Source organism: Sminthopsis crassicaudata, chromosome 2 (genome assembly GCF_048593235.1).
Source record: "Sminthopsis crassicaudata isolate SCR6 chromosome 2, ASM4859323v1, whole genome shotgun sequence".
Lineage (NCBI taxonomy): Eukaryota > Metazoa > Chordata > Mammalia > Dasyuromorphia > Dasyuridae > Sminthopsis > Sminthopsis crassicaudata.
Window position 1 is genome coordinate 615,607,752 of NC_133618.1, and position 27,769 is coordinate 615,635,520.

The 27,769-nt window shown below is 37.1% G+C and overlaps 1 protein-coding gene and 1 long non-coding RNA gene across 11 annotated transcripts in view; one reads left to right on the forward strand and one right to left on the reverse strand.

Moving 5' to 3' along the window:
* Positions 1-6,913, forward strand: part of ARHGAP22 (Rho GTPase activating protein 22) — a 400,236-nt gene extending 393,323 nt beyond the window's left edge. For all 10 annotated transcript variants that reach the window (XM_074296121.1, XM_074296123.1, XM_074296122.1 and 7 more), the window contains one exon: positions 6,160-6,913. In XM_074296121.1, coding sequence (XP_074152222.1) covers positions 6,160-6,388 — 229 coding nt within the window. In that variant the 3' untranslated portion in view covers positions 6,389-6,913. The remainder of the gene's footprint in view (positions 1-6,159) is intronic.
* LOC141558643 (uncharacterized) lies at positions 6,399-26,857 on the reverse strand. Its single transcript, XR_012487106.1, has 3 exons — positions 24,971-26,857; positions 22,993-24,840; positions 6,399-7,633 (listed from the first exon to the last, which is right to left on the reverse strand). It is a non-coding gene; the product is annotated as an uncharacterized LOC141558643 (long non-coding RNA).
* Positions 26,858-27,769: the final 912 nt, after the last annotated feature.

Genomic DNA, 27,769 nt, shown 5'->3' on the forward strand with positions numbered 1-27,769 from the left:
GGTTTCTTTGTGTTCCTCACAGGGTCATGCTTTATCCTTGATCTTTTAATTTCGCCTTCCCCTAGCTTACACAGATAATAGAATCTAATTGCATCTCGCATCTGGACAGAACCTTTCCTTTAAGAGGCTGAATCTAGAAAGTATGACCTGAAGATCTTAAAGTGCTAACTTGACATTTGGGGCAGGGATGAGTGACAGATTAAAATTATGGAGCAGACTTCATGTCACATGCATACACAGGCCAGACTTCCCCTTTCTTCCCTCTCCACATAGAAATAACCCAGCTGTCATCTCTCCTCAGGGAGTATGTGTCACTGTTGGTGAGGAAGTTCAGTGGAAAAACTTGGCATTGGGTCTAAGGACTCTTGGCTGCACCCCCAAAACATTGGCTGGTCTTTGCACAGCGAAACAGATGCTACAGTGCCAGCCCTAATTCTCCAGGGTTACCACTCTAGCATTAACAGTTCTCTGAGCTCTGCCAAGTATTTACTGGTACAAACTTTGAGCAAGCTGCTTCACCTGTCCATGACTCAGTTTCTCCATTAGTTAAATGGAGAATAATAACCCTTGCCCAATTTGCTCTTAAGGTAGTGTGAAGTGAGGTTTATGAGATAATAAAGTAGCCTAGTTAAAAGGCAAGAAAAGTGCTAAATAGTATTATTATTAAGTTGTAAAACAACATCTAAGGAGAAGGGTGAATGAACCAGAAATTAGTAATGATTATGAGGTGCTTCAAGTTCATACCTGAATTTTAGGTGTGTGGTAGGAGGACTGTACATATCATGGGTATATATCTACAGGGTAATTAGTATGTATGCAGGAAGGAGTCACAGCTGTAGGAATATCTTGGTCTCCTGGCCCAGAGAAATTGTTCAGGTTTAGGAGAGAATAGGCCTGGGAATGACTAGGAAAACACAAAGTAATCATTGTGTTCTGATCACCTGGTGATAAGGGAGCAGGGCAGCAATTGGAAAGGAGAAATGGTCTTGGTAAAATTGCCTTGAAAATGAACTTGTGTCCCTTGGCCCAGAACACAAAGGAAAAAGAATCATTCCTTTAAAAATTATAGAGTGCCTCCTCCCAGCCCACGCAAGCTCCTCATGACATTCCAGAGGAAATGGAACCAAATTCTAGATTTAATGTTGTTCCATGTGACCTTTGAGAGACAAGGTCAGAGATCTGGAGAGCAAAGACTTCTCTTACAAATGAGTAAACTGAGGCCCAGAGAGGTTAGTAAATTGCCCAAAGCCACACAGGTCATATTTGTGAGAGATGGGCTATGACCCCGGACCCTCTAACTCCAAATCTAGGCTTCTACTGGAACACAACACCACTTCTCTGTAAGATGATGGGGTTATTCCTGAGGTCCTATTATTCTAATTCAGTGTTCTTATGATGGAATTATCTAGGGTGACATAATAGCTGCTCTCTTTCTAGATTCTGTAGAATGGTTCCCAGCAATCAAGGCAAATGAGGAGGGGAGCTGTCTTTGGCAATCTATTCTGCAGCTTTCTTCCTCATTTAATGTATACCTGCTTGCATTACCCTACCGCTAAGGGTAGCATTAATAGAAAAACAGAAGAACCAAAGTAATAGATCCCGAGGGTAGAAGGAAGGTAGAGAGGATATTTACATGTGGAACCCTAATCACTTGACATCTGATGTTAAGAATTACTGTACCAATCTGCAAGCTGGCCTTAAAATGATTTCCACTCCCCATTATATAGCACACTGTGGTCAAATTAGTAAGATCTTACCTTTCCCCTGTTCAATAACTTGTATATTGTTCAATATTACCTACCATACCAGAATCAAAAATCACCTGACTCTGTCTCCTCTATGCTCAAATATATTTATATATCACATATGTTTATGTAATAATATTACATAAAATATATGTAGCTGTATATAGATCTTATGTCTTGCTCTGATATGGTGATGGCGCTCCATACTCTCTGCTGTGAGGACTCCATTGGAACAGAGGCCAGCCCCTTTACACATTTTCATTCTATGGGATTCTTAATGATGTCTTACTTTCAATCCTGCAGTGGTAGTCTGCCTGATGAGCTGTAGGTATTCCTCTGATTTTTCTTCTCTTTCATTGGTAATCCAAAACTCAGGGTATTTCTCTTTTTTTTCTTACTCTCATTTTATGCTGTCTTTTTTTCCCTATTCATCCTTGATTTTTAAACTACATGCATCATTGATAGAATGCTACAAACTGCTTATGTCATACTTCTTTTGATTATCCTTTGTTGTGCAGATCTATCAATCACATCCAACTCTTTGTGAGCCCTTTTGGGGTTTTCTTGAGAGAGATACACAGCTACTGAAACAAAAAACAGGTTAAGTGAGTTGCTCAGGGTTGCACAGCTGGAAAGTATCTGAGGCCAGATTTGAACTTAGGAAGATGAGTTTTTTCTAACTCTAGACCTGCTAGTCTATCCATTCAATCACTTAGCTACCTCCAGTTTTCCTTTGAGTCACCTGCAATCTTGACTCTTCTGGGACCATAGATTGCCATATTTTGCAGCCATGTGGCAGTGCCTAAAGGATATTAAGAGTTTGAAAGATGGACTGCTGTGGCAAGGAACTGCTTGAGATCCTTGAAAATATTTCACAGATTCCCAGTTGTGACTCTTTCCTGCCTCTTATTCAATCATGGAGCCAGTTTATGATGTATCTGTGGCTCCTATCCAAAATATGCTCACGAATATATAATAAATAAGGCAGTGGGATCAAAAAGACCTGAATTCAAACCTTGCCTCTAATCCTAGTTATATGACTCTTGAACAAATAATCTGGCCTCTCAAGGCCTTAGTTTCCTTTATTTGTATTTTTTTTTTGCTGAGGCAATTGGGGGTGAAATAACTTGCCCAGGGTCACACAGCTACAAAGTGTTGTGTCTGAGGCCAGATTGAATTTAGCTCTTCCCAATCTCAGAGCGGGTGCTCTATACACTGCATTACCTAGCTGCCTTAGTTTCCTTATTTTTAAAATGCAAGAGTTGAATCAAAAGGTTTCCAATGTCCATTCCAGCCTTTAGTCTATTAACCTTTGGTCCAACCAGTTACCACTCATAATTTCAGTAGTTTGCATTCTTCACCACTGTGCTTTCCTGTGGATTGCTAAACCAATCTCATCTGAACATCTGTAGAGGGATCGTGTAGTGTTCAGGATCAATGAGAACAGTATAATATTAATTGTTAACAGCAGCAATTTGAGAATATTATTTAAGGAATTATATAAATATAAGTTCCAATTTAGACTTTGTGCTGAAGACCCCATGCCAGTAGCAAATTCTTTTAATGAGCATAGCTCCCAGTTTCAAGTCCTGCTTGGTACCAGTGGTCAGAAAGTCAGTGAACAAAGTTTTCTTCATGGATTAATCAAGGAATGTTTTATGATCTTAACCTATGCTTAGGAGATACCTTAATGGAAGACAGCCTTTCTCTACAGAATTAAAAGCATTTTTAAAATCAACAATTAGGATTGATCCTGTATCTTCCAAATGTCTGAGTCAACTGTGGCACTATGCATTATGGTTTTTTGTAGTAATCAGCAGTAAAAGTTTGCCTGCTTCCTTTTAATATTTTCTCCAAGTCTATGCCAATGTATATTTAATTCATTTTCATAAATATTTTGTGGACACTAGAAAATAATTGTGGTAATATTAATGGATTGTGATTTTTCCCATCGTTTTCAAGTCCTTCATTGAGATAGGATGAATATCTCAGGTTTTTTTTTGCTTCTAATATGGATTTCTTCTGAATATATTTCATTAAATCCAGCTACTTTTACCAAGTGCACCCTCTTTAGTAACTTTTCTACTTCTTGAGATACTGAAGTATTAAGATCAACTGTAGTAAGTCATCATCATCCTTAGTGATGAAAATAGTGAAACAGTATTTTTAGTCTCTTGTTTAAACTTAAACTGAGCAAAGCAGTACTGATCTTTGGCCATATGTCTCTGCTTGGTAAGATGGTCAAGGTGGTAAGGTTTGGGAACTAAGGTGGTTTTTAGGTTCTTTTGTTATCCTTAGGATAGCATCAGCTTTGTGTTGGTGAATAGTATTCTTTAGAATCACTGATTTTACTCTTGTACATTTTTCAAGTTTTAGGGGCAACAATAGTTGAATTAGATTGATCATTTGGAGTTTTCTACACATTGACTTTTCATCTTTATTCTCCTAATTTGGTATTTATAATGACTGGTCAATGATCTGAACACAGCCACTCTGATGTGTCTTGCATACTGGTATTTTCTGTCTGACTTTTGTGAGAGTGGTTATTGATTACCAGCACCCTCTGGTTTGCTTTATTAAAAGAGTATTCATGAAATGCAGGCAATGAGGCTTCTTTTTTATTAACAAACTTTTGGCATCCTTAATTTCTTAAATCTGAATCATATTTTGCAACTACTTTTTGCTCACCTCATCTCTGCTCATGTTCATATATCTTCACAAAGTGTCAAACGTTTTTGATGTGAATTGGAAGAACTGAGGCTGCTTGTTGAATTCGTCTGTTCTATCCTTAACAAATGTTGATATATATATATATATATATATATATATATATATATATATATATATATATATATATATATATATATATATATATATATATATATATATATATATGTCTTCAGTGATCTACTTTGGTGGCCTTTTTGCATATGCTCTTCAGGAGCACTCTAAGGTGAGACAACCAAGTGCCCCATGAAATGATGTTTCTTATCATTAGGGAGATGACTAAAATACTCCTGACAGATTTCCCCTTTGTCTTTCCAAGGAGAATCTCTGAATGATTTTTTAAAATTTGGCTCTAACTTAATCCCTTCTAGTTTCATGGATTTCTCTTTATCTCTTCAAGGACCATGAGTATAATGAAATGGGAATGGCTTGAATTAGATGGCTTCTGAGGTCCATACCAATTCTGATCAAACAGGACTAGATTCTCCTTTAAACTTAGAACATAGAGTAATGGGTATAATGTTGGACTTGGAATTAGGAGAGTTGGGTGTGAATCAGACTTCAAATGCCTATTAGCTGTGTGATCCTGGCTGAAATACTTTATCTTATTTAGGGTGTTTACTCTTAATCAGTAAAATGGAGATAATTCTTGCACTGTCTGCTTCATAGGATTGTTGTGAGGAAAACATTTTGAAAATCAGCATAATATAAGTACCCCAAAAAGTCAGTTTTACAAGATAGGGAAGGTATGATTAAACATCATTTGACCAACAAGTGTTTTTAAAATACCTATTATGTGCTGAGTGTTATGCTAAGTATTGGAGCACTAATTTGAAAATGATCTGGGGTTTTTAGTCAACTGCAATTTCAATTAAGAGACAGCAGTGTGATGTGATAGCCAAAGAACTCATAGAACCTAGGGCAAAATTGAGAGAGGCATAACTTCCAGGTTATGTTCACTATATTCTGCTTTTTTTAAGGACTTCACCCAGAGCATAGAGTTTCTTGGTGCTAGAGAGTTCCCAGAGAAGGTCCACTAGGATGAGGAAAAGTCCTTGGTCACTTGGAAAATCAGATGAAAGAACTGGGCATGTTAAACCTGAAGAATTGAAGGCTTGGGTGGGACATGATAGATGTCTTTTAGTGTCTTAAGGGGTATCATATAGAGGAGGGATTAGGCTTGTTCTTTTTGCCCAAGATAGCAGAACTAGGAGTAATAAGAGAGTTGTGAAGAGATCAGTTTAAGTCTGATGTCGGGGAAAATGCTTCCCAACAATTGTAGCCTCCTAAAAGTGGAATGGGATATCTTAAGAAGGAATGAGTTTTCCCCTTCCCCTTCATGAAGGTTTCCAAGCATTTGTTGGATAACAGCTTTAACAGGACATTCATTTTGTACATGTGCAAGTTGCAAAAATGAAGCAGATGGGTCCTTGCCTTCAAGGAGGAAATGAATTTGTAAATAAATAATTATGATACTGGGGTCTGTTGCTGAATGTCTAAAGGGTCACAAGAGAGCCACAGAATGTTAGTGAATTAATGGCAGAGCTTAATTTTCCCATCATCTCTAGAGTCTTTTTTGGTGAGCTAGCCCCAACACAAATAGAACAGGTTTAGCGAGGAATTCAAAACTGCTTCTGTAGTCTATTGGGACAAAGACTAAAATCATGTCTCTTCTCTTGGTTTTAAGAATCGAGGAAGCCAGTTCCGGCTTAAAGAAACAGATGGCCCGATTAGAAGAAGACTTAGACCAAGAGAGGAAGAAATTCACAATGTTGGAAATAAGATTGAGAAACTCAGAGCGGGCACGTGAGGATGCTGAGAAAAGAAATCAGCTTCTCCAGAAGGAAATGGAAGAGTTCTTTTCCACCCTGGGCACCTTAACTCTTGGGTCAAGAGGCACAAAGGTTCCAAAGTAAAAACAACTAAAAAGAAATATCCAGTTTAATTCTGCCTTTTGTTTGATCTGGTTTCTTGTTCCTGCAGAGCTGCTGTCCTAGGTATTTGTCCACTCATGAATAATGAGTAATACTGAAGGAATCCCATACTCTTTTGCTGTTGTTGTCCCGGTTTCTGTAATGCTATATATTGTATCAGGGAAATTAAAGGACTGCTGAAGACTATGTGTGAAAATTAAAAGTAAATATTGTTATTTCCAAGGGGCATGAGGTGCTCCCCCTCTCTGGGGTCCCAGGGACCATCATCTGCCATTATAACAACTTCAGGATTTGAACTTGTTTTACTGCACCTTTACCAAGCTGGAGACCAGGGTTCTACACAATGGCCTGAAGGATGTCCAAGGGGAAAGAAAGCCTGTTCTTGCATTCCCCAGGCAACCAAGAAGGCAATCTCTTCCTCTTCCATCATGGTCGCACATACTTCCTGTATTGAATGAAGTGGGACATGGATATTTTGCATTCTTTATTAAATTTGCTTTAAAAATGTGTCGTTTCAATGCGAGAGTCTTTTATCTAATTCTTTAGGATCATTCTAAATGTGTTTTTGCCAAAATTAACTTTAAATTTTCTTTGAGGGGGGTTGGATATGTAAATCCTGGCTGCAGAGTTTGGCTTCTGCCCAGGTCTCCTCTCTCAGTGCCTGATGGTTCTCTCTTCTCTCTGAATAAAATAAAGTGGCAAATGGTTGGAGGCTGAGTCTGGTGGATTGGCTCCCAGCCTACTTAACATTCTTTACACTGGGTGACATGGCAACAGCAGGTGGCACAAAGTCCAGAGACAGGTGATTGAGGAGGTATCTTTGGGGCAGAGTCCATCCCTTCCCTGGCAGAAAAATGGTTTTCCTGAGAGTTCACTTGAGGTTAACAGTGGTAGAGGTCAGGGATTCAGGAAGCCCTATGTTGCCTGAAAGTCATTGCCCCAGCAATGATTCTGATTGTGAAGGTTGCTTAGGGCAGGCCCCTTTCTTCTCCTTTACTGAAGTCTCCTTCCTTTCTTCCAGGCCACAGTATTCCTTTGCTATTTATCTAAACTTGTCCCCTGAGAAGTTTTCAGTGAGCTCTTTCATAATGAGATATAAAAATTCATGACACTTATGATAACCTTCTCCCCACCTTTGCTTTATGTTTTAGGAGAGATTAAAAGCCTTAAACTTGATCAGGTGTTCCATCCTCCACACTTCTTCGAATGCCCCTATTAAAAACAAAACTAAAGAAATATATAAACCTTTAGTGGTTCTCTGGCTCAAAGTCCATACTTTGGTATAATTTGGTTCACTAAGCCTTATTCTGGGCTAGTCTATCTTGTTCATATTGGACCTACACATTGAGGACTTCCTCCTCAAACCTGATATACTATCATTTCCTACCTATGAGCATTTGCAAGGGTCACCCCCTCCACCACATACACACATACACCTTACCTGATATATATGTGTGAAATTTTATATATCTGACTTGGCATCCTCCCCCCCCTCTCAAATTTTCCTAGAACTAGAATGGTCAGATATTCTACTTTGTCTCATCATACCCTATCTTGTATTATATTTGTCATGACACATATCCCCCAGCCCCAGAACTTTGCCTTCAAAGTAGTGTTTAATAAACATGTACTGAGTTAGTTTGAGATGAAATGATAAGGACTATTTGATGATAAATGACAAGCCACAGATTCCATTGGCATGTAAATGGATGAAAATATAAGAACAGAAGCTAGATTGAGTTGTGTACAGTAAATAAGTGCTTAAGAAGTGTCTCATAATGGGTGCATCAAGACAATTAAAAATCTCTCAAAGAGGGGAGTAATCAGTAGGTGAATAGGTAAGTGTTTACTGTGTAGCAATTAGGTACTGGAAACTGGGAATATAAAGGAAAAAAATGAAGCATTCTGGACCTTAAGGAGCTTACATTCTCCCAAAAGTTACAACATGCTCAGAAATAATTAAATATACGTCATATACTAAGAAAAGTAGTCAATGATTATTGAATATTACACTAGGGGGTAATCAGGTTTCTTAAAGCAGTGATAGTTTAGAATAATTTAAGGTATGGAGGTGTCTTCAAAATAAACACATTGCCTTATGAAAGTTATCAGAGGTCAGATTTCTGAAAAATCCTGATTTTCTCTAGGATTTTCACTTCTGTCAACCTCAATCTAAAAGAGACTCTACTATGAAGGGATTGGAGATTGGAATCACAGATTCTTGGAGATCAATTAATCCATCATGCACCACAGGCCCCTTTACATCTTCCCTGGAAAACAGCCATCCAGCAAAAACTTACTACCTCTTAACCTTTTCTTCCATTTCTGAAGGATCATGAGTCAAAAGCTGGAAGGGATCTTAAAGGTCACGGAGTCCAACTCAATTTATAAATGAGGAAATTGAGTCAGAGAGAAGTTAAGTCAAGGTCACACAACTAGAAAGTGTTTGAAGTAGCACTTAAGATCAGTGACTCCGACTACTATTCCACTTAGATGCTAGGGAAAAAATGGTTCCTCTGACATTAGGGATAATTTACCTCTACAATTGTCATCTACCTCATCCAAGGTGGCAGAATTTGAAACAAAAAGAAAAAAGTTCAATCCTTCTGCCCTGTGACAACTCTTCAAATATTTGAAGACAGCTTTTCATGGCTTCATTATGTTACTTCCATTAAGACCATTTATACTGCATCCAGATTGAATTTGTTGCTCATCATTTACAATATTCCAACTCTCATGTACATACTTTTGTAATTCTCTTCCTTCTTACTTTCCTGCCTTAGAATTTCTAGTTTCCTTTAAAACCCAGCTTAATTGACATCTCTTAAATGAGACCTTTCCTGAATGTCCCAATTGTTAATCCCAATTGTTAAAGCCTCCCACCCTGAAATTATCATATACTGACTTTGCATATTACTTATACATGTATATTTTATTTCCTACAACAGATTATATGCTCCTTAAGGACAAAAATTGTTTGTCTTCATGTCCCCAGCACCTAGACCGGTGCCAGATAGATAGTAAGTTCTTAACGTGTGTTGATTATGTCTCCCACAAGTCTCCCTTTCTCTTGGTTAAATATATCCAGAATATTCAGCCCATTTTGACTTAAGACAAACTCAAGGTCCTTCACTATATCCTTGTTGCCTCTTCTTCAGAAATGTAGCAATTCAAAATTTATTTTGAAATTTGAACTTTAACATGGAGCCTACACATCTACTTTTAGCTATTGGACTTTCCCATGGGTATAGTCACTCTCTTTTATTTCCCCCCCTAAAACAAGATGGTACACCACTCTTCAATCACGTGCTCTTCTGAGTTCTTAGTGCCCCTAGCTCCAAAGGCTGCTTTGAGTATGATGCCACTTTCAGTATTACAGTTAGTAGGCTTAGAACTGAACGAATTATTATTGGTTGGTACTTTGAGATCTAGGACCCAGGAGTTGACAAACCCATTCTAAACAGCTATCACCTTAGTACCTATACCATACTAAAACTAAGGTTGAAGTTACCAACCAGGGACACCAGTCTAATCTTGTACTTTCTGAATGGAATCGAGACGACAAAATCAGAAAAGAGAAAGGAGAACTTTCTAGAGAAATTAAAGAAATCCTTCTTTAGTGATGGCAGATATCTGTCCAGTGTTTGATAGAACTCCATAAGCTAGTTAATAAAGTGGAGAAGTGCTTTAATAAAGAACAAATGAATCAGACTTGTCGGAAAATCAAGGACACTTATCTTAGTGAACTTTCTTAATTAACTAAGGCACCCTGGTACTAGATATGGGGAGTTGAACTTTGCTACTTCCTAGCTGTGTAAACTTGAACAAATCACATCATCTTTTTCAGCATCAATTTTCTTCATTTGTAAAATTGGGATAAAACAAAGTAGAGAATGATGGAAAAGAATTACTGATTTATTGGACTTTTTTGGGTCTCTTTGATTTTTTTAGGGTTTTTAGCAATCTCTACATTGAAAGAGATGCCAGGGTACACAATTACATCTAATGCTGAGTATCTACACTACTCTTAGCCAGTTATTATGCAGGGTATGTTGGTGGCAGGAATAACTAGACTGGATACCATATGCTTCACATATGAGAGGAGGAAAATAATAACAGCAGCAAAAAATAGCCAAGTAAGTCACGTCTCTTTAGATGCATTTTTTAAACATTAAGTAAATTTTCCCTCAACAAGTTTATTATTACACGACAAAGAAATGAAAAGGGAATATTTAAAGGATTCTACTCAAAGATTTCACTGCTGACTATGTATGTGACAATGTTCTATGATGGAATATAAGGATGGAAGAAAAATGACACTCCTTACTTTTGTGGAATTTACTATTTGGGCTAAACAGCTCTGCTGGGACCCCAGGAGGAATGGTTCTAATCATGGCTTTACCACTTCCTAGTCTTGTGACGTGGGACAAATCAGACTCTTGGGACCTTACTTACTTAAAATAAGGAAGTAGGACTAGAAGACCCCAAAGATGCAAAAATGCTAACTACCTAAGAGTAATTCAGTTCCATTAATTTACCTCTTTTTTCCTTACCCACATATACAAGCCCTTTCTACTCTGCCAAATACATTATTTAATCATTTATAAGAACCAATTTTAACATTAATTAAAGCTCCTAAGCTTAATATGCACTATTCACATGATACTTGCCTCTTGGAATGTTTTTTTTTTGCATATTTTCAGTGCCTGCTTGACCAGTAGAGAGTTCACTGGGAAGCGTAGGAGAAATTTCAGCAGTCTATTCTTTCTCACAGAATTATCTGTCTCAATAAAAACAATACTGAACTAATAGAGGACTTCTTTCTCCTTTCCCTGCCTGCCAGTGAAGCTTTATAGTTGCAAGGACTATTTTTCTTTGCAAACTGAGTTTCCTCAATTGTCCAGAACTCATCCATCTATCTCCAGACACTTGTCTTTTCAGAAAATGTACATTCCATACAGGGAAAAGTAAAGTCTTTTTATTTGTTTCTGAAATAAGACTCCTGTTGGGAGGGAAAAGAGAATGATACAATGGGAAGTGAGCTAAATTTGATATCAGAAGAACTGAGTTTCAATCTCAGATCTGCCGCATCCTATCTCATGTGACCATGACAAATCAATTAATCTGTTGAGATCAAAGTTTTCTTTACGTGCCAAATACACTAGATGACCTCTAATATCCTCTAAGATACAAGTAGTGAATAGCATGGAATCCTAATCTGTGCATTATGGAGCATTCCAGCCTCCTACCTATAATGGGACTCATGTAGGCAATTATTCCCCAAATACTGACACATGGACAAATATCTATCCATAGATTAGTTTAAAAAAATGGCAGTTACCTTTTATATAAACAGTCCTTAAGGATTACAAAATGTCTTATTCTACCTTATTTCATTTGATTTTCACTTTAACCCTTGAGGTTTATTTCTATTATGCACATTTTACTGATGAAGAAACTGATGTTGAGATTTTTTTTAAAGGATCCAATTATATCACAAGGGAAGACTTTTAATTATAATATCCACTGTTCATATCACATTTGTCTCAATAACTTGGCCAGGATTATATAGCTAATAAATATCTGAATCAAGACTGGAAACTGGTTCTTCTTGACAGCTCCAATACTCTATCATCTCTTCTCCTTTCTTGCTAGGCTAAAAATCTTAATTGCCTATTCTATTGATTTCCATTCTTTAACAAAAAGAAAGAAAGGGAAATAAAGGAAAAAAGAAAGGCAGGAAGGCAGAAAGAAATTTAAAAAGGAAGAAAGGAAGAAAGAAAGAAAAAAAGAAAGAGAAAAGAAAAAAAGAAAAGGAAAGAGAAAGAAAGGAAGAAAGAGAGAGGGAGGGAGGGAAGAAGGAAGGATGGAAGGAAGGAAGGAGAGAAGAAAGGAGAGAAGGAGGGAAGGAAGGAGAGAAGGAAGGAGGGAAGGGAGGGAGGAAGGATTAAAAGTAAGTGAGAGCAGAGTTTAATGGGTAGGATGTTGTATTTGAATCCTGAAAGATGTGGGTTTAAAGCCCGCCTTTGATACTTTTTTTTTTCAATATGCCTTGAATTTAAACTTTCTGGGTCTTAATTTTCTCATATGCAAAATGGAAAAATTTAAGTCTTCTAGAGTCTGTAGGGTCTTCATTTATGTTCCAATGGCCATGGCACTGCAAAGTTTCATTTCTATTTTCTAGGCAACTAAACTTCCTTAATTCAAATCTTGTTCATTCAAAATTCAAGATAACTCTTCCACTGGACTTTGCCATTTTGCCTCAAGACTTTGGGACTTCTTTTTCTTTCACCGACAGGACTCTTAGCAAGTTCTCAAAAGCGAAAGACCGTAGTCAGAGAGTTCATGGGTCTCGCCTGCCACCTACTGGGTAAAGGAGCCCATGGGACGTGTGCATGCAGAATTACAGAATCTCAGGGTTGGAATCAGGATATCAGAACTGAAAGACAAAAGGGAGTCCAGTTCTCATTGTGCAGATAAGAATTTAGGGGATTCCAGCTCTCATTATGCAGATAAAAATTTAGGGCAGAGTGGGGAAACAATGGCCCTAACTCTACCAGCAGCAGACTTAGATGATAAGTTGCCTAGTTGGCTTACTACTCTGCCCCACTATCCCCTCAAAAGAATAATGTGTTTCTCTGACCTACATGTCACTAAATCGAGTCTAAAACCAACTCAGCAACCCCCCTCTATCAATATCAGTCACTAGAAAAGGCTCAAGTAGTGGCTCTGGAACTTTGGACACGACACAAGCTCTGAGCCATAATTAGTCCATCTTCTGAATGCTATGTGCTATGGGAAATCTAGTGAGATAATATATGTGTGAATGCCTTAGATACTCTAAAATCAACATATTCTGATGTAAGGCAGTCCTAATGTTTAGCATAGTGCCTAGCAGTGGATGCAAATAAATGTTTAATGATCAACTATTATCATTATCAATTATATCATAATTATTGTCAGAGGATAGTAAGAATATAGATTTTCTTTTCTTCTTTTAACTGGGGGAAAGTAAAGTTTTCAAATTGTAGGCCAAGTACCATGGCTTCAAGTCCTGGCAAAATCCTAGAACTCATTATTAAAGGTAGAGTTGATGAGCATTTGGAAAGGGAAGCTGTGATGGTTACAAGTCAGGTTAGGTTCAGTAAGAATAAAACACACTTGGCTAATTTATTTGCTCTTTTGACAGGGCTATAGTATTTCAAGATAATCTTGGGGAAAAGATGGAGAACTAGGAGCTCTCTTATAGTGATTTGAGAATTGGTTAAATAACTAGAAACAAAAAATGGTTGATTAATGAATCAGTCTTGGATACTATATTTATCTTATACTCTAAGTATATCTAAGATAAGATAACAAAGCACTTTAATTACATATATACATTACATATATTACATATATCATTTGGTCTTCATAGTCCTGAGAGATGGTTGCTCTTAACTGTTTTCATCTTACATATGAGTTCATTGAAGTTCGAAAAAAGGTTAAGTGACTTTCCTGGAATCATATAATGGCAAATGTCCGTGGCAGGACTCAATTCTAAGCCTGGTTCCCTCTCTGTTTTTGTCTCTTCTGCCTATGGCCATTGTGTTAATGACTTGACCCTATAGCGAGCTGCTTATGAAGTATTCAAGAAGCTGAGGGGTGAGCTAACCATCTGGATCACAAGGTAGAGTTCTATAAAATCTAGACATGATAGTCTTGAAGAGATAAGATGAAATATAGTAGGAAAAGTATAAAGGTAAAGGATCATAGGATTTAGAATATGAAGGGACTTTACGTGTTATTTTTTCTGATCATCTCCTTTTATCGATGAGAAAACTGAAGCTCAAAGAGATGGTTGGACTCACAATTACTTGCCCAAGCTCACCCTCATAATAGTAAGTAGCAGGATACAGGTTTTCTGATTAAATTCAGGGCTCTTGCTACTCTATCAGGATGCCTTTACATAGGTTAAAGAAAAATCCTACTTATTGCATCAGTAGAAGATAGGGAAGGCTCAATTCGAGGATAGTTCAAATTTTAAAAGGCATTTAGTACAATATAAGGGATACATATACATACCTGCACCCATATATAACACATGTATATACATACACATACAAACATATATATATCTTCAGACACCTGCTAGCTGTGTGATCCTGGGCAAGTCACCCTGTGCCTCAGTTTCCTCATCTATAAAATGAACTGGAGAAGGTAAAGGAAACCATTCCAGTACCTTTGTCTTTTTTTTTTTTTTTTTTTTTTTTTTTTCTGAGGCTGGGGTTAACTGACTTGCTCAGGGTCACACAGCTAGGAAGTGTTAAGTGTCTGAGACCAGATTTGAACTGAGGTTCTCCTGAATTCAAGGCTGGCGCTCTATCCACTGCACCATCTGGCTGTCCCTCCAGTACCTTTGTCAAGAAAACCCCAATCCAGATCATGTTAGTTGGACAACTACAAGAAAGCTTAAGTTAATACTGTGACTTGTTAACTGAAAGACTAATGTAATTCTGATGTGGGTTGTGGTCCCTTTAAGACTAGACCTTTCAGATTGATTTATTCCTTTCTGATTCCCAACCCTTCCAAGCTGAAGAAGCTAGGACTTTTGATTCACAAATCCTGGTCAAAAGCACCCTTTTGAATTCCAATAGGAGATATCCAGGCTCTCCCAGCCCCCAAGGGTTCTGAGCCAACTTGGGCTGTCTCAGCCTCCATTCTAATTATTTGCTCAGGTTTCCCAAGCCCCATCCAGCAAATTCTAGCCCTCCCTGAAATCCAGCCAGGAGCCAACCTGGGACTCCACCCAGAGGCACCTTTAGCTATAAAAGAGCCAAGCTGGAGTCTTCTCTTTGCAGAGGTCCCAAACATGGCAGCCTTATGCCTGGCATACCAAAGGATCTCTTCCCACTGGAACCTTTTATCTCTACCTTCAACTTTACTAACTAGACTCTACTTCCTTTTTTTTTTTTTTTAAATTAATTTTATAATTATGACTTTTTTTTTTTTTTGATAGTTCAAATGCATGGGTAATTTTTTACAACATAGGGACAGCTAGGTGGCGCAGTGGATAGAGCACCAGCCTTGAATTCAGGAAGACCCGAGTTCAAATCTGGTCTCAGACACTTAACACTTCCTAGCTGTGTGACCCTGGGCAAGTCACTTAACCCCAGCCTCAGAAAAAGAAAAAAAATTTTTTTTATAACATTATCCCTTGCACTCACTTCTGTTCCAAATTTTCCCCTCCTTCCCTCCACCCCCTCAGATGTTAAATATGTTATAGTATATCCTAGATACAATGTATGTGTGCAGAACCAAATTTTTTGTTACACAGGAAGAATTGGATTCAGAAGGTAAAAATAACCTGGGAACAAAAACAAAAATGCTCACAGTTTACACTCATTTCCCAGTGTTCCTTCTCTGGGTGTAGCTGATTCTGTCCATCATTGATCAATTGTAACTGAATTAGATCTTCTCTATGTTGAAGATATCCACTTCCATCAGAATACATCCTCATACAGTATTGTTGTTGAAGCATATAATGATCTTCTGGTTCTGCTCGTTTCACTCAGCATCAGTTGATGTAAGTCTCTCCAAGCCTCTCTGTATTCCTCCTGCTGGTCTTTACTTCCAAACCCCATAATAAACCTCTTTTATCAATCTAGGTTTTCAGGTCTGTAAATTCTTTTACAGGGGACTCTTGCGCCACTACTAGACCTCATTTAACTCTGTATCCTTGAGCTGAATCCAAAGGGGTAACAGGGGAGCTCTATTTGACTCACTTTACCTCAAACCTTCCACTAGACTTCAATTAAACCTAATTTAATTTAGGTACCCCAGTTTTAAACCTCATCAATTCTAGGCTGTAGTAAGAGACCAAGTATACAAGGAGGCACTACTCTTGATCTGCTCTTTTTTTGGAGAACTCTTTTCAGTTCTGAGGGCCATAGGTAAAAGAGAAGATTGAGGAGCAGTATGATGGAGTCAATTGAGCTCTGGTCTCAGAGTCCACAAGACCTGAATTCAAAGCCATCTGGTCTCTGACACCTTGATTATGTGACTACAGGCAAATATCTTTTATGTCTTAGAAACTACAGGTTACAGTCTCAGAATAAGCAGCAGAAAAATCCCTGAGCTGCACTGTTAGAGTGAGTTTCCTCACTGGAATTGCAGGTCTTGACAAAAAAAAAAAATAGGAGGAGAGGAAATGGGGAAATGGGGGAATGGAGAGAGAGAAAGAGGGAAGGGAGAGAGAGGGGAGAGGGAGAAAAGGAGAGGAAGAGAGGGACAGAGAGATAGGGAGGGAGAAAGGAAGAGAAGGAGAGAGGATAAAAGAGAGAGAGAAAGAGAGGGAGAGAGAAAAATAGGAGGGAAAGAGAGAGATGGAGAGAAGAGGAGAGGGAGAGATGTGGGGAGGGAGGGAGGTATAATGTCTTCCTATTTTGTGGAGCCCTTTGTTCTATTCCCATTGGGGAAGTATGACCTCATCCTTTTTTCTTCCCATAGAGATAGGCAGTCTCATTTTTCCTGCTCTAGGGCTTTTTCTGTAAATGAGGAAATACAAACAAAATATCAACTATGTTATGTCCTATTCAAAGAGTATTGATTAAATAGAACTCACTGTGCTGAGTGCTTCTGTCCTTGCATGTTTTGCATTAACAAAATCCTGCCAGATCCCATATTCCTTTTATCTTTATCCAAATACCTTCTACCATACTTCCTTTTGAAGCTCTTCGTCATGTGTTTCTTCCTTTCCCTTTATTTCTTTTCTCTCTTATTGGCTTTTTTCTTATTATGATGCTAATACCCCTAACATCTAAGAAAGTTGGAAACAGAAAACTATAGTCCCTTAGTCAACTAGTCAAAAATTCCAATTTATAGATAAGAAAACTAAGGTTTGGAGAAGTCACATGTTTAGTAAATGGTAGAGCAAGGACTTGACCCCCAGCTCTCCTGATTCCCAGTGCAATGAATTCTCCATTAAACCAAATTTCACAGAACTGATTATAGGACTTGCCACCTGACATAAACTAAATGCATGAAATTTCTTTTTTCTTTTTTTTTGTGGTTGTTGTTCAGTAATTTTTTAAAATTAATTTTATAATTATACATTTTTGACAGTATATATGCATGAGTAAGTTTTTTACAACATTATCCCTTGTATTCATTTTTCCAGATTTTCCCTCCCTCCCTCTATTCCCTCCCCTAGATGACAGGCAATCTCATACATTTTACATGTGTTACAGTATAACCTAGATACAATATATGTGTGTAAATCCCATTTTCTTATTGCACGTTAAGTATTGGATTCCGAAGGTATAAGTAACCTGGCTAGATAGACAGTAGGGCTAACAATTTACATTCACTTCCCAGTGTTCCTTCTCTGGGTGTAGTTGTTTCTGTCCATCATTGATCAACTGGAAGTGAGTTGGATCTTCTTTATGTTGAAGATTTCCACTTCCATCAGAATACATCCTCACACAGCATTGTTGTTGAAGTGTATAATGATCTTCTGGTTCGGCTCATTTCACTCAGCATCAGTTGATGTAAGTCTCTCCAAGCCTCTCTGCATTTCTCCTGTTGGTCATTTCTTACAGAACAATAATATTCCATAACCTTCATATACCACAATTTACCCAACCATTCTCCCATTTATGGGCATCCTTTCATCTTCCAGTTTCTAGCCACTACAAAAAGGGCTGCCACAAACATTTTGGCACATACAGGTCCCTTTCCCCTCCTCAGTATTTCCTTGGGATATAAACCCAATAACAGCAATTGCTGGGTCAAAGGGTATGCACAGTTTGATAACTTTTTGGGCATAGTTCCAAATTGCTCTCCAGAATGGTTGGATTCTTTCACAACTCCATCAACAATGTATCAGTGTCCCAGTTTTCCCACATCCCCTCCAACATTTATCATTTTTTGTTCCTGTCATCTTAGCCAATCTGACAGGTGTGTAGTGGTATCTCAGAGCTGTCTTAATTTGCATTTCTCTGATCAGTAGTGATTTGGAACACTCTTTCATATGAGTAGATGTAGTTTCAATTTCATCATCTGAGAATTGTCTGTTCATATCCTTTGACCATTTATCAATTGGAGAATGGTTTGATTTCTTATAAATTAGGGTCAGTTCTCTATTTTGGAAATGAGACCTTGATCAGAACCTTTAACTATAAAAATATTTTCCCAATTTGTTACTTCCCTTCTAATGTTGTTTGCATTAGTATTGTTTGTACAGAAACTTTTTAGTTTGATGTAATCAAAATCTTCTATTTTGTGATCAATAATGATCTCTAGTTCTTCTCTAGTCATAAATTCCTTCCTCCTCCACAGGTCTGAGAGGTAGACTATCCTCTGTTCCTCTAATCTATTTATGATCTCATTCTTTATGTCTAAATCATGGACCCATTTTGATCTTATCTTGGTATATGGTGTTAAGTGTGGATCCATATCTAATTTCTGCCATACTAATTTCCAGTTTTCCCAACAGTTTTTTTTCAAATAATGCTAAACGCATGAAATTTCAAATTCAAATGAAAGATGTATTTGTGTTTATTTTTAAAAAAATCTCTGTTTTACAAAATGGCTGTCCATGTTATATGGAATATTTAGATAAAGTATCATTGATTTGGGAACTCTTTCCAATGATGCAAAGCATCATACCTGTTCATCCTATGTGACTCCTCCTTATCCTCCCATCATTTCATCCCAGACTTTCCTTGATTTCTCCGGACATTGCCAGGATATTTTTAGAACATATACTTTTCATTCCTTGTCTGTGCCACATGATCAAATCCTATTCTCTCCCTATCATTCATTTTCTTGATGACATCTTTTGCTTTTGTGCTTTGAAATTTCTCATTGCTTATATGTTGCTCTCATATTCATCCTGTATCTTTCTATTTGCCACCTTACAAAGTATTCAAGGATTTGAAATGTTCTTTCACATATGACTCTACTTACAAAACATGCCTGCAATTTTTCTGGAATAATTTCTTTTATCAAAATGCTTTTGTTCAGTTGTTTCAGTCATGCAATATTTTTTAGTATGACATATGGCTCACTTCTCATACCTACTTAATTTCTCTACCTTATGTTGTTGTTCAGTCACATTCAACTCTTTGTGACCCCATTCAGGGTTTTCTTGGCAAAGAGTATTTTGCCTTTCCTTCTCCAGCTCATTTTATAGATAAGGCAGAGGGTTAAGTGACTTGACCAAGATCACACAGCTAATAAGTATCTAAGGCTGGATTAGAACCTGGGGCTCTATCCACTGTACCACCTAGTTGCCCTTTATCAAAATATCTAACTCTGAATAGCTTCCTGTGCTACTTACAAGTGTTGCCATATTCTGTATGTGCTTCCACATCATTGAAGTGTCCTTTGTAGATTAATGTCATTGACTCATTAGGGGGAATGTTCCTTATCCAGTAGGGATATATTTACATTGATCCTATTTCATTTTGTCAGTTGATCTTCTCATAGCTTAGGGCAGACATTTGCAACATGGTTGATTTCTGATGGATTGTAGAAGAGAATAAAACTTTCTCAAAGGGTAACTAGATTTCTTGGCCCATCTTAATGGGCAATGGTATAATTCGGGGACCCTTATACAAAACATCTAAAACATTTCCACCACTGAAAATTTAACCTTTTGATTTAAAGAGGGTTTCTTCAAATGGAGATATCTCTAGGAGAAGTAACTGAACACTTAGTATGGCTTTATTTTCTCCTCAAAAGAAAGGGGTGGATGTTATGGTAAAAAAAGAGAATTTAGAATTTGGAATGTGTTTTGATGGCATGACCACTACTGAAAGGTCTTATTTTAAATCTGGTGACTTGAACTCAATCTGGGCAGCTAGATACTTCCTCCATTACTTCTCCACCTTCCCAATTGGCTCAGTTTCCTTAACTGTTAAATGGGATAATAACAACACTTCCTAAGATTGTTGTGAGGATACAGAGATAATGTTGGTAAAAAAGAACCTGGAGCAGAGTCTGGCACACAGTAGGTACTATATAAATGCTTATTCCCTTATTCCTGTTTCCCCTACCCTCACACCCCCAGGAGAGGGGGTAAGCATGACAAAATCAAAGGTTCCCTCCACTATAAATTTATTTAACATTGTGTTTGGGTTAAAAGGTATATCATAAAAGATAAGGAGAACTATCCTTTTCTACTTAAAGCTCTAGTTGAGTCTAGCACAACTTAGAGTCCTCATTATCCTTGTTACTTTCCAGATGCAACTATATTCCTTCTGAGCAAAGTTGAGTGATTTGCTGAGGGTCACATACTAGGAAAGTTTGCAGGTAGGATTTGACACTAGGTTATTATGATTGATTCCAAGTTCAGCACTCTATCCATCAGGCAACTCTTACACTATTGAAAAACACCATATTTTCTGACCCCTATGTTCTAGAAAGTAGAAGTGATTAGGGAAAGCTAGAATCATAGAATTTCTAGCTGGAAAGGATCTTCAAGGTCATTGAATCCAAAGCTTCTTAAAATAAGGGTCATAACCCCATATGAATACTGAATGTGAGGGGGGGGTCACAAAATTGTAATTTATTATCAGTAAATGTTTGATTTGCATGCATATTTTCTATACTATATATCCAGGGTTATTATAAAGATTTCTTAGGGGTAGTGAATGGAAAAAGATTAAGAAACCTTGATCTATTCCAAACTCTCATTTCATAAAGGAGAAACTTGAGCAGATTACTTAACAGCCCCCAGCCTTGGTTTCTTCATTTGTAAAATGATAAGGTTTGACTAGACGACTTCTAAGGTCCCTTTTCAGGATCTTATTATTTGAGCTTTTCATGGTCAGTTCTATTCTATGGAGAATCACCAGCTCTAGGTTATAAATTAGCTTGCCTAAAAAAGCACAAGTTGTGAGTGACATAGTCAGATTCAAATCCAGACTGTCAGATTTCAAATCCAGTTCTTTCTCTACTCCACCATATCAACTTCCTTCTATTTGCAGAAAAGACACAGTAGATTGGAAGATTCACTATATCCTTGATCACTGCAGGGGATTCTGATCAGCATATCTAAGCTCTCCCAACTGTATACGGTCATTCCCTTCCTTGCACCAATTTCCCCTTCACTTTAATCTTGACTTGTAGCTTTTTCCAAGTTAAATAATTTATCAGCAGCATAGTAGCTGACCTTGATGCCATTTTTGGTCTTCATTGAAGGCATCTAACAACATTGCTGAAAATATGTTAAACAGCATGATGTGCCCCAATCAAAGAAGGTGCTGTGTGCTATATGAACAAAGCAGAAGTGTAGTAGCTGAAGAGCAATTTGGAACAATGCTCGAAAAGTTATCAAACTGTGCATACCATTTGATCCATCAGTGTTGCTACTGGGATTATATCCCAAAGAGATGTTAAAGAAGGGAAAGGGACCTGTTTGTGCAAGAATGTTTGTGGCAGCCCTCCTTGTAGTGGCTAGAAACTGGAAAATGAATGGATGCCCATTAATTGGAGAATGGTTGGGTAAATTGTGGTATATGAATATTATGGAATATTAATGTTCTGTAAGAAATGATCAGGATGATTTCAGAAAGGGCTGGAGAGACTTACATGAACTGATGCTGAGAGGAGTATAACCAGGAATTCATTGTACATGGCAACAAGATTATTTATGATCAATTCTGATGGGCATGGCTCTCTTCAACAATGAGATGATTTAAACCAGTTCCAGTTGTTCAGTGATGAAGAGAGCCATCCTCACCCAGAGAGGACTATGGGAACTGAGTGTGGACCTCAACACACCATTTTCACTCTCTCTGTTGTTGCTTGCTTGCATTTTGTTTTCATTCTCAGGTTTTGTTTTTTTTCCCCCCTTCTTGATATTTTTCTTGTTCATCAAGATAACTGTATAAATATGTATACATATGTTGGATCTAACATATAACATACCTAACATGCATTGGACTACCTGCCTGCTAGGGAAGGGGGTAGAGGGAAGAAGCAAAATTTGGAACAGAATGTTTTGCAAGGGTCAATGTTGAAAAATTACCTATGTGTATGTTTTATAAATAAAGAGTTTTAATAAAATAAAATTAAATTAAAAAATGAAATGCAAGATGAAACATTTTAGAAAATCCACCCCAAATGCTCACATGAACCATTTGTGCCCAACCTGTGCTAGAATATTCTGAGTTCTGTCAGTCTGATCAGCCACAGCTGGACACACTGTAATTTGACTCTAGTATAGTAATATCATTTTGGTCTTCTTCCAGAACAAAAAACAACAACCAACCCACTGCCATTCCCCAGTGGCGAATACCCAATATAAAAATCATTGGAACTCATGTTTCTGATTCAGTCTTGTAGCCCTAGGCAGATCTATGTTCAGTGAATCAGCAAGAAAAAAATGAAAATGCTTTATCTTAGTCTCCTTTAATCTGTGTTCTTCCCTCTGAGCTCCACCTATGATGTGAAATAGCAAGGAAAAATAAGTTTAGATATAAGCAAGAGGGAGAGAGAGGTTTATAAAGCCTCAAACTGCAGGTTGTCTTATAGCTATTACTTAGCAGCATTTTGGCTGATGTAATAATGTCTCTAACTTTACTGCTGAGGTCACTTACCTTTTTTGGTAATTAGAGACCTCCTGTTGTAGAGGCTTGTTCTCCTCATGGTACTCAGTGCTTTGCTCTTAAACATGACAATGCTGAATTTGAAGTTCATTTTTCTTGCTGGTCTTGGCGTCTTCATTTTTCTTGGTCAGCTACTGATGTTCATTTCCCCCCATTATGGTGGGGTAGACAATTGAGGTCTCCAATAAAAAATGGCAGAAAAAAATGGATGGTAGAAACCCCAGGATGTGACAGGGGCATAGATGCTTTGGTGTCTGGTTGTTGATCTTCCTCCTATGGCTCGATTCCTTGTCTAAAACTCTCTGGGTCAGTCATCCTGAAGACTATTCTTTTTTTTTCCTCTTTTGAATAGTATTTTATTTTTCCAAATACATGTAAGGAATAATTTTCAATATTCATTTTTGTAAAACTTTGGGCTCCAAAATTTTCTCCCTCCCTTTCCTTCTCCTTCCCCAAGAAAAAGTTAAATATGTGCTATCCTTTTAAACATTTTTCCATGTTATATGCAAGAAAAATCAGATCAAAAAGGAAAAAAAAAAACATAAGAAAAAAACCTAACAAACAAAAAGGTGAAAATATGATGTTAAAGACTATTCTTAAGTTTCTGCCAAACATCTGAATTATAAAAAGCTCAATGGATACTCCTGAGTCATTCAGGGATCTCTTTCTTTTTCCTTGATGTCAAATGGCTAAGAAAGTATGAATTGAGCTCCTAGGAGTCTTAAGAGTTCTAGTCTACAGTTTGACCCCCTTTCTCTCAGAGAAGCTGCCTGACTAAATGTCCGAATTCATATGGGATCTTCTGAAAATATTGGCAGTAAATCCAGGGAGCAATGTTGGACTCCTTCCACTCTCTCCCAAAGTCTTAAAGTTTGAATAGAGGGATAGAATTTTCCTATTCTAACTGCTTAAGATACCTTTGTCATGATTAAATAAAAAAAAATGCATAAGCAGCTCTAGTAGGAATTAGTGCAAAGTGCTCCACTAGCAGCTTTATTCAATTGGGTCATTAGGAGTATAGACTATATGAAGATAGGACCTACTCTCTAAGATTTCTCAATTAGTCAAGGACCCTGTGAAACTGAATGGGAATTTCATCCATGCCTCTTGCTCCTATCCTATCCCTCATGTATTTTATTTTATTCTAAACACTTACTGGAAGGAGAGGGATCATAGCTGCCCTATAATTTCATGATCCTGCTCTTTGATATCCATAAGTCTTTCTACTTGTGGAACTTAAGTCTGAAAACAATGATTTAGAGAAATATAAGACCAACTTAAAATACAAGATGCCCCCCCCCCCAACCCATCTTATTCCTAATTTTTCTCTTGTCGCCAGAAAAGGATTAAAAAAGTTTTTTGGATCTTTGTCTTATGGCTATTAGTCTAGTGTCTCCAGACTCAAAGGAGCTATGAATCATCCTGTTAATAAGATAATTTACTTCCCAGGCCTCAAAGACATGGTCTTAGATCTAGGTAGAGTTTCAGAATCCTGGAAGGTCACAGGTTTCTCCAAACTTGACTTTTCCAGATATCCCATTGAATCTCCAAGCACATAAATCCATCCAGCCACATCCAGATGAAGTCTGAAAAATCTTATTGCCCATATAGTCACTGAAAGCTTTTGTTCGGTGACTTCACTGTGGCATCAGACAGGGGTCAAAGTCCAAATTTAGTGCCAGTCTGGCAACCAGCTGAATCTACATAGCCTGAGAAAGAGGAACAAAAAAAGACTCCCCAGCCAAAACTTCCAAAAATCCAGTTTTACTCTCTTTTCTATTAAAGCACTTCCAGAATGTTGATGAAGTCACAGATGTAAATATTCTAGTTTATCTCAATCTAGATGGATAATATGGACAAAGATACAACAAAATAGTGAATTTAATGAAACAAATCAAATAGAAAGTTAATAGTAACTATGTAGAAACTTTGAGATTTGTTAAGTGAATTCCCTAAATTAAAGGCCTACCTTCTCTAAGGCCTGTAAGAATTGAGAGAGTGAGGATAACATTCATTAAAGTAAGATATTTCTTTTGAAGTCCTCAAGGGCCAATAGATGTAAAATGACTAGTGATCCCAATAATCAGTTAGAATGGAAAGAGATGGTTAAGAATCTAGAATTTCCACATAGAATGGTACTGAAATAAGGAGCCTGAGACATATATCCAAATGAGATGAATTAGATGTGGTTCACGAAGATAAACATGACCTCTGGGATAATTCTGATATGTGGTGGGATCTGAATCACAACTAGAACCTAGCAAAAAGACACACCTTAATCAGAAGCAATAGAATAAAAAAAGAGGAAATAGAAAAGTATTTGATATCAAAAAGTTGTAGAATTGTGTAGAAATCCATGATCCTGAAGAAGAGGAATCATGTCAGAGAATGTTGCTGTAATAAGAGAGATATAGAGGGAACATCTTGGTAGTTGTGTCTTGATACTAGTTCCTGGTCAGAGGTTTGGTCTAGAATGGTGTAAAGGAGTGATTTGGGGATCACTTAGAATAAAAAGAAATCACAGAATGAGACAGAATTCATAAGGTACCTCATCTTTCCTTCTCTAGGTTATCATTTACCCAATTCCTTTAGTTTATGCTTATGTAGTATGGTCTTTAGTCATTTCATTATTATAGCTACCTTCTCTTGGAGATATACTCCAGCTTATCTATCTCCTTCCAAAAATAATTACAAAACTGAATTCAATATTCTAAATATAGCCTGACCAGCAGAGCAATAAGGACCTATGACAATCCTTATTCAGCACATTCTCTTATTCTGAAAGAAGCCTAGAACATCGATCTCTATTTGGGCAATGTCATAAGTTGACTCAAATAAGAATTTGCAAGCCGATGAAATTCCCTCATCTTTCCCATAGGATCTACCACGTAATCATACATCCTTCATTTTATCCTAGTACATTTTGCATCAAACTTTACATTGATACCATGACAAATCTCTTAACCCTCCATAAAGTCTTACTTACATTCTAACATAGAGAGGATCCTGCACTTTTAAGAGGCTATTTCAGTCATGTACAAATTCTGACATGTGAGAATCTGTATGGGAGACAATGCTGGAAGACTTAAAGCACCATTGTGGTTACAAATCAAGTCTGTTTTCTGAGATTTAGCTTCACTTAGAACAGAGAGGCTCATCAAAAGCAGGTCTATTCGCAAAATAAAAAAAAATGAATACAAACACTGACCTCAGTTCTGTGCAGTCCCTTCTACTGCAGCAACCTACATTGTCAAGTGGCCAAAAAGGGGATAGAGGTTAAGAATCAAACACTATTTAGACCATCTCTGAACTTTGCTAAGCTGTTGGTACTGTTGGTTTTGTTCACTGACTAAAGAATGGACATGTTACCGCATGGACTGAATCATATAAATTTTGGAATTCTATTCATAAATGAAACCAAATGAAATTGCAGCCAAATGGGATGGCTTACAGACTTTCCTAAGAGAGACAAAGTGAAGGAAGTGTTATGCCCAGAGGCAACCAGAAACATTATTTCACAGGACATTTAGTGATCTTATAAGTACACAGGATAATTCACTGTAAAAGGATACCATTAAAACAATTTGTAGCTTATTCACAACATCTGCAAAGGATGAAAAAATTAGAGGAATTCTACCAATAACTTAAGAAGCTCCCAAATAAATCAACATATATTTGATAGTTGCTAATTGTAATGTAAAAGAGGGATAGGTGGGGATTGCAAGAAATATATGACAAATTATGGATTAGAATTCAATGCAGGGGGGCAGCTAGATGCACAGTAGATAGAGCACCAGCCCTGAAGTCAGGAGGACCAGAGTACAGATCTGGCCTCAGACAGACACAATACTTCCTGTGTGACCTTGGGCAAGTCACTTAACCCCAACTGCCTCAGCGAAAGAAAGAAAGAAAGAAAGAAAGAAAGAAAGAAAGAAAGAAAGAAAGAAAGAAAGAAAGAAAGAAAGAAAGAAAGAAAGAAAGAAAGAAAGAAAGAAAGAAAGAAAGAAAGAAAGAAAGAAAGAAAGAAAGAAAGAAAGAAAGAAAGAAAGAAAGAAAGAAAGAAAGAAAGAAAGAAAGAAAGAAAGAAAGAAAGAAAGAAAGAAAGAAAGAAAGGAAGAAAGAAAGGAAGAAAGAAAGGAAGAAAGGAAGAAAGAAAAAAGAATTCAATGCAGGCACATTAAGTTTAGAGATTACACAAATTTCTCACACCTATAAATCATGAATACTTTTTTCAAAAATCAGTAGGTGTTGAAAAAGGTAAATGTAAAAATCACAAAGTTAAATTGCTTTCAACAGAAAGGAAATGACTTTAATTTTTAATGAGTTCACTTTTTAATTAACTGTCTTTGTACAACCATACCACCAATTTGTTAAAGCAAAGGGAAAGCTAAAAGGATAAAATGAGAAAAAAGTGGTATGCAATGGAAATTTAAGGTTTTTAAACATAACTTAAATAAGTTATTGATTATAAAAGAAGACTATGATTGGAAGAAAGGATGGACAGAGACTAATCAATTTCAACTGATATAAATTACAAGGAGACCAAAGAAGCCTAAAGCAAATAAGAGAGATATATGTCAAGTACAGAGATGGCAGCCAAAATCAATACTGTTTTATAATATAAACTCATTTGTAAATATTTATATTAAAGACTGAAAGAAAGTTATGAGCAGTTATGAACCAAAAAACAGAGAAAAACAGTGGAAGCTAAAACCAATTTGGTAAAGAAAAATTGATGAGGCACCCAGTTAAATAAAATTTTGATGTT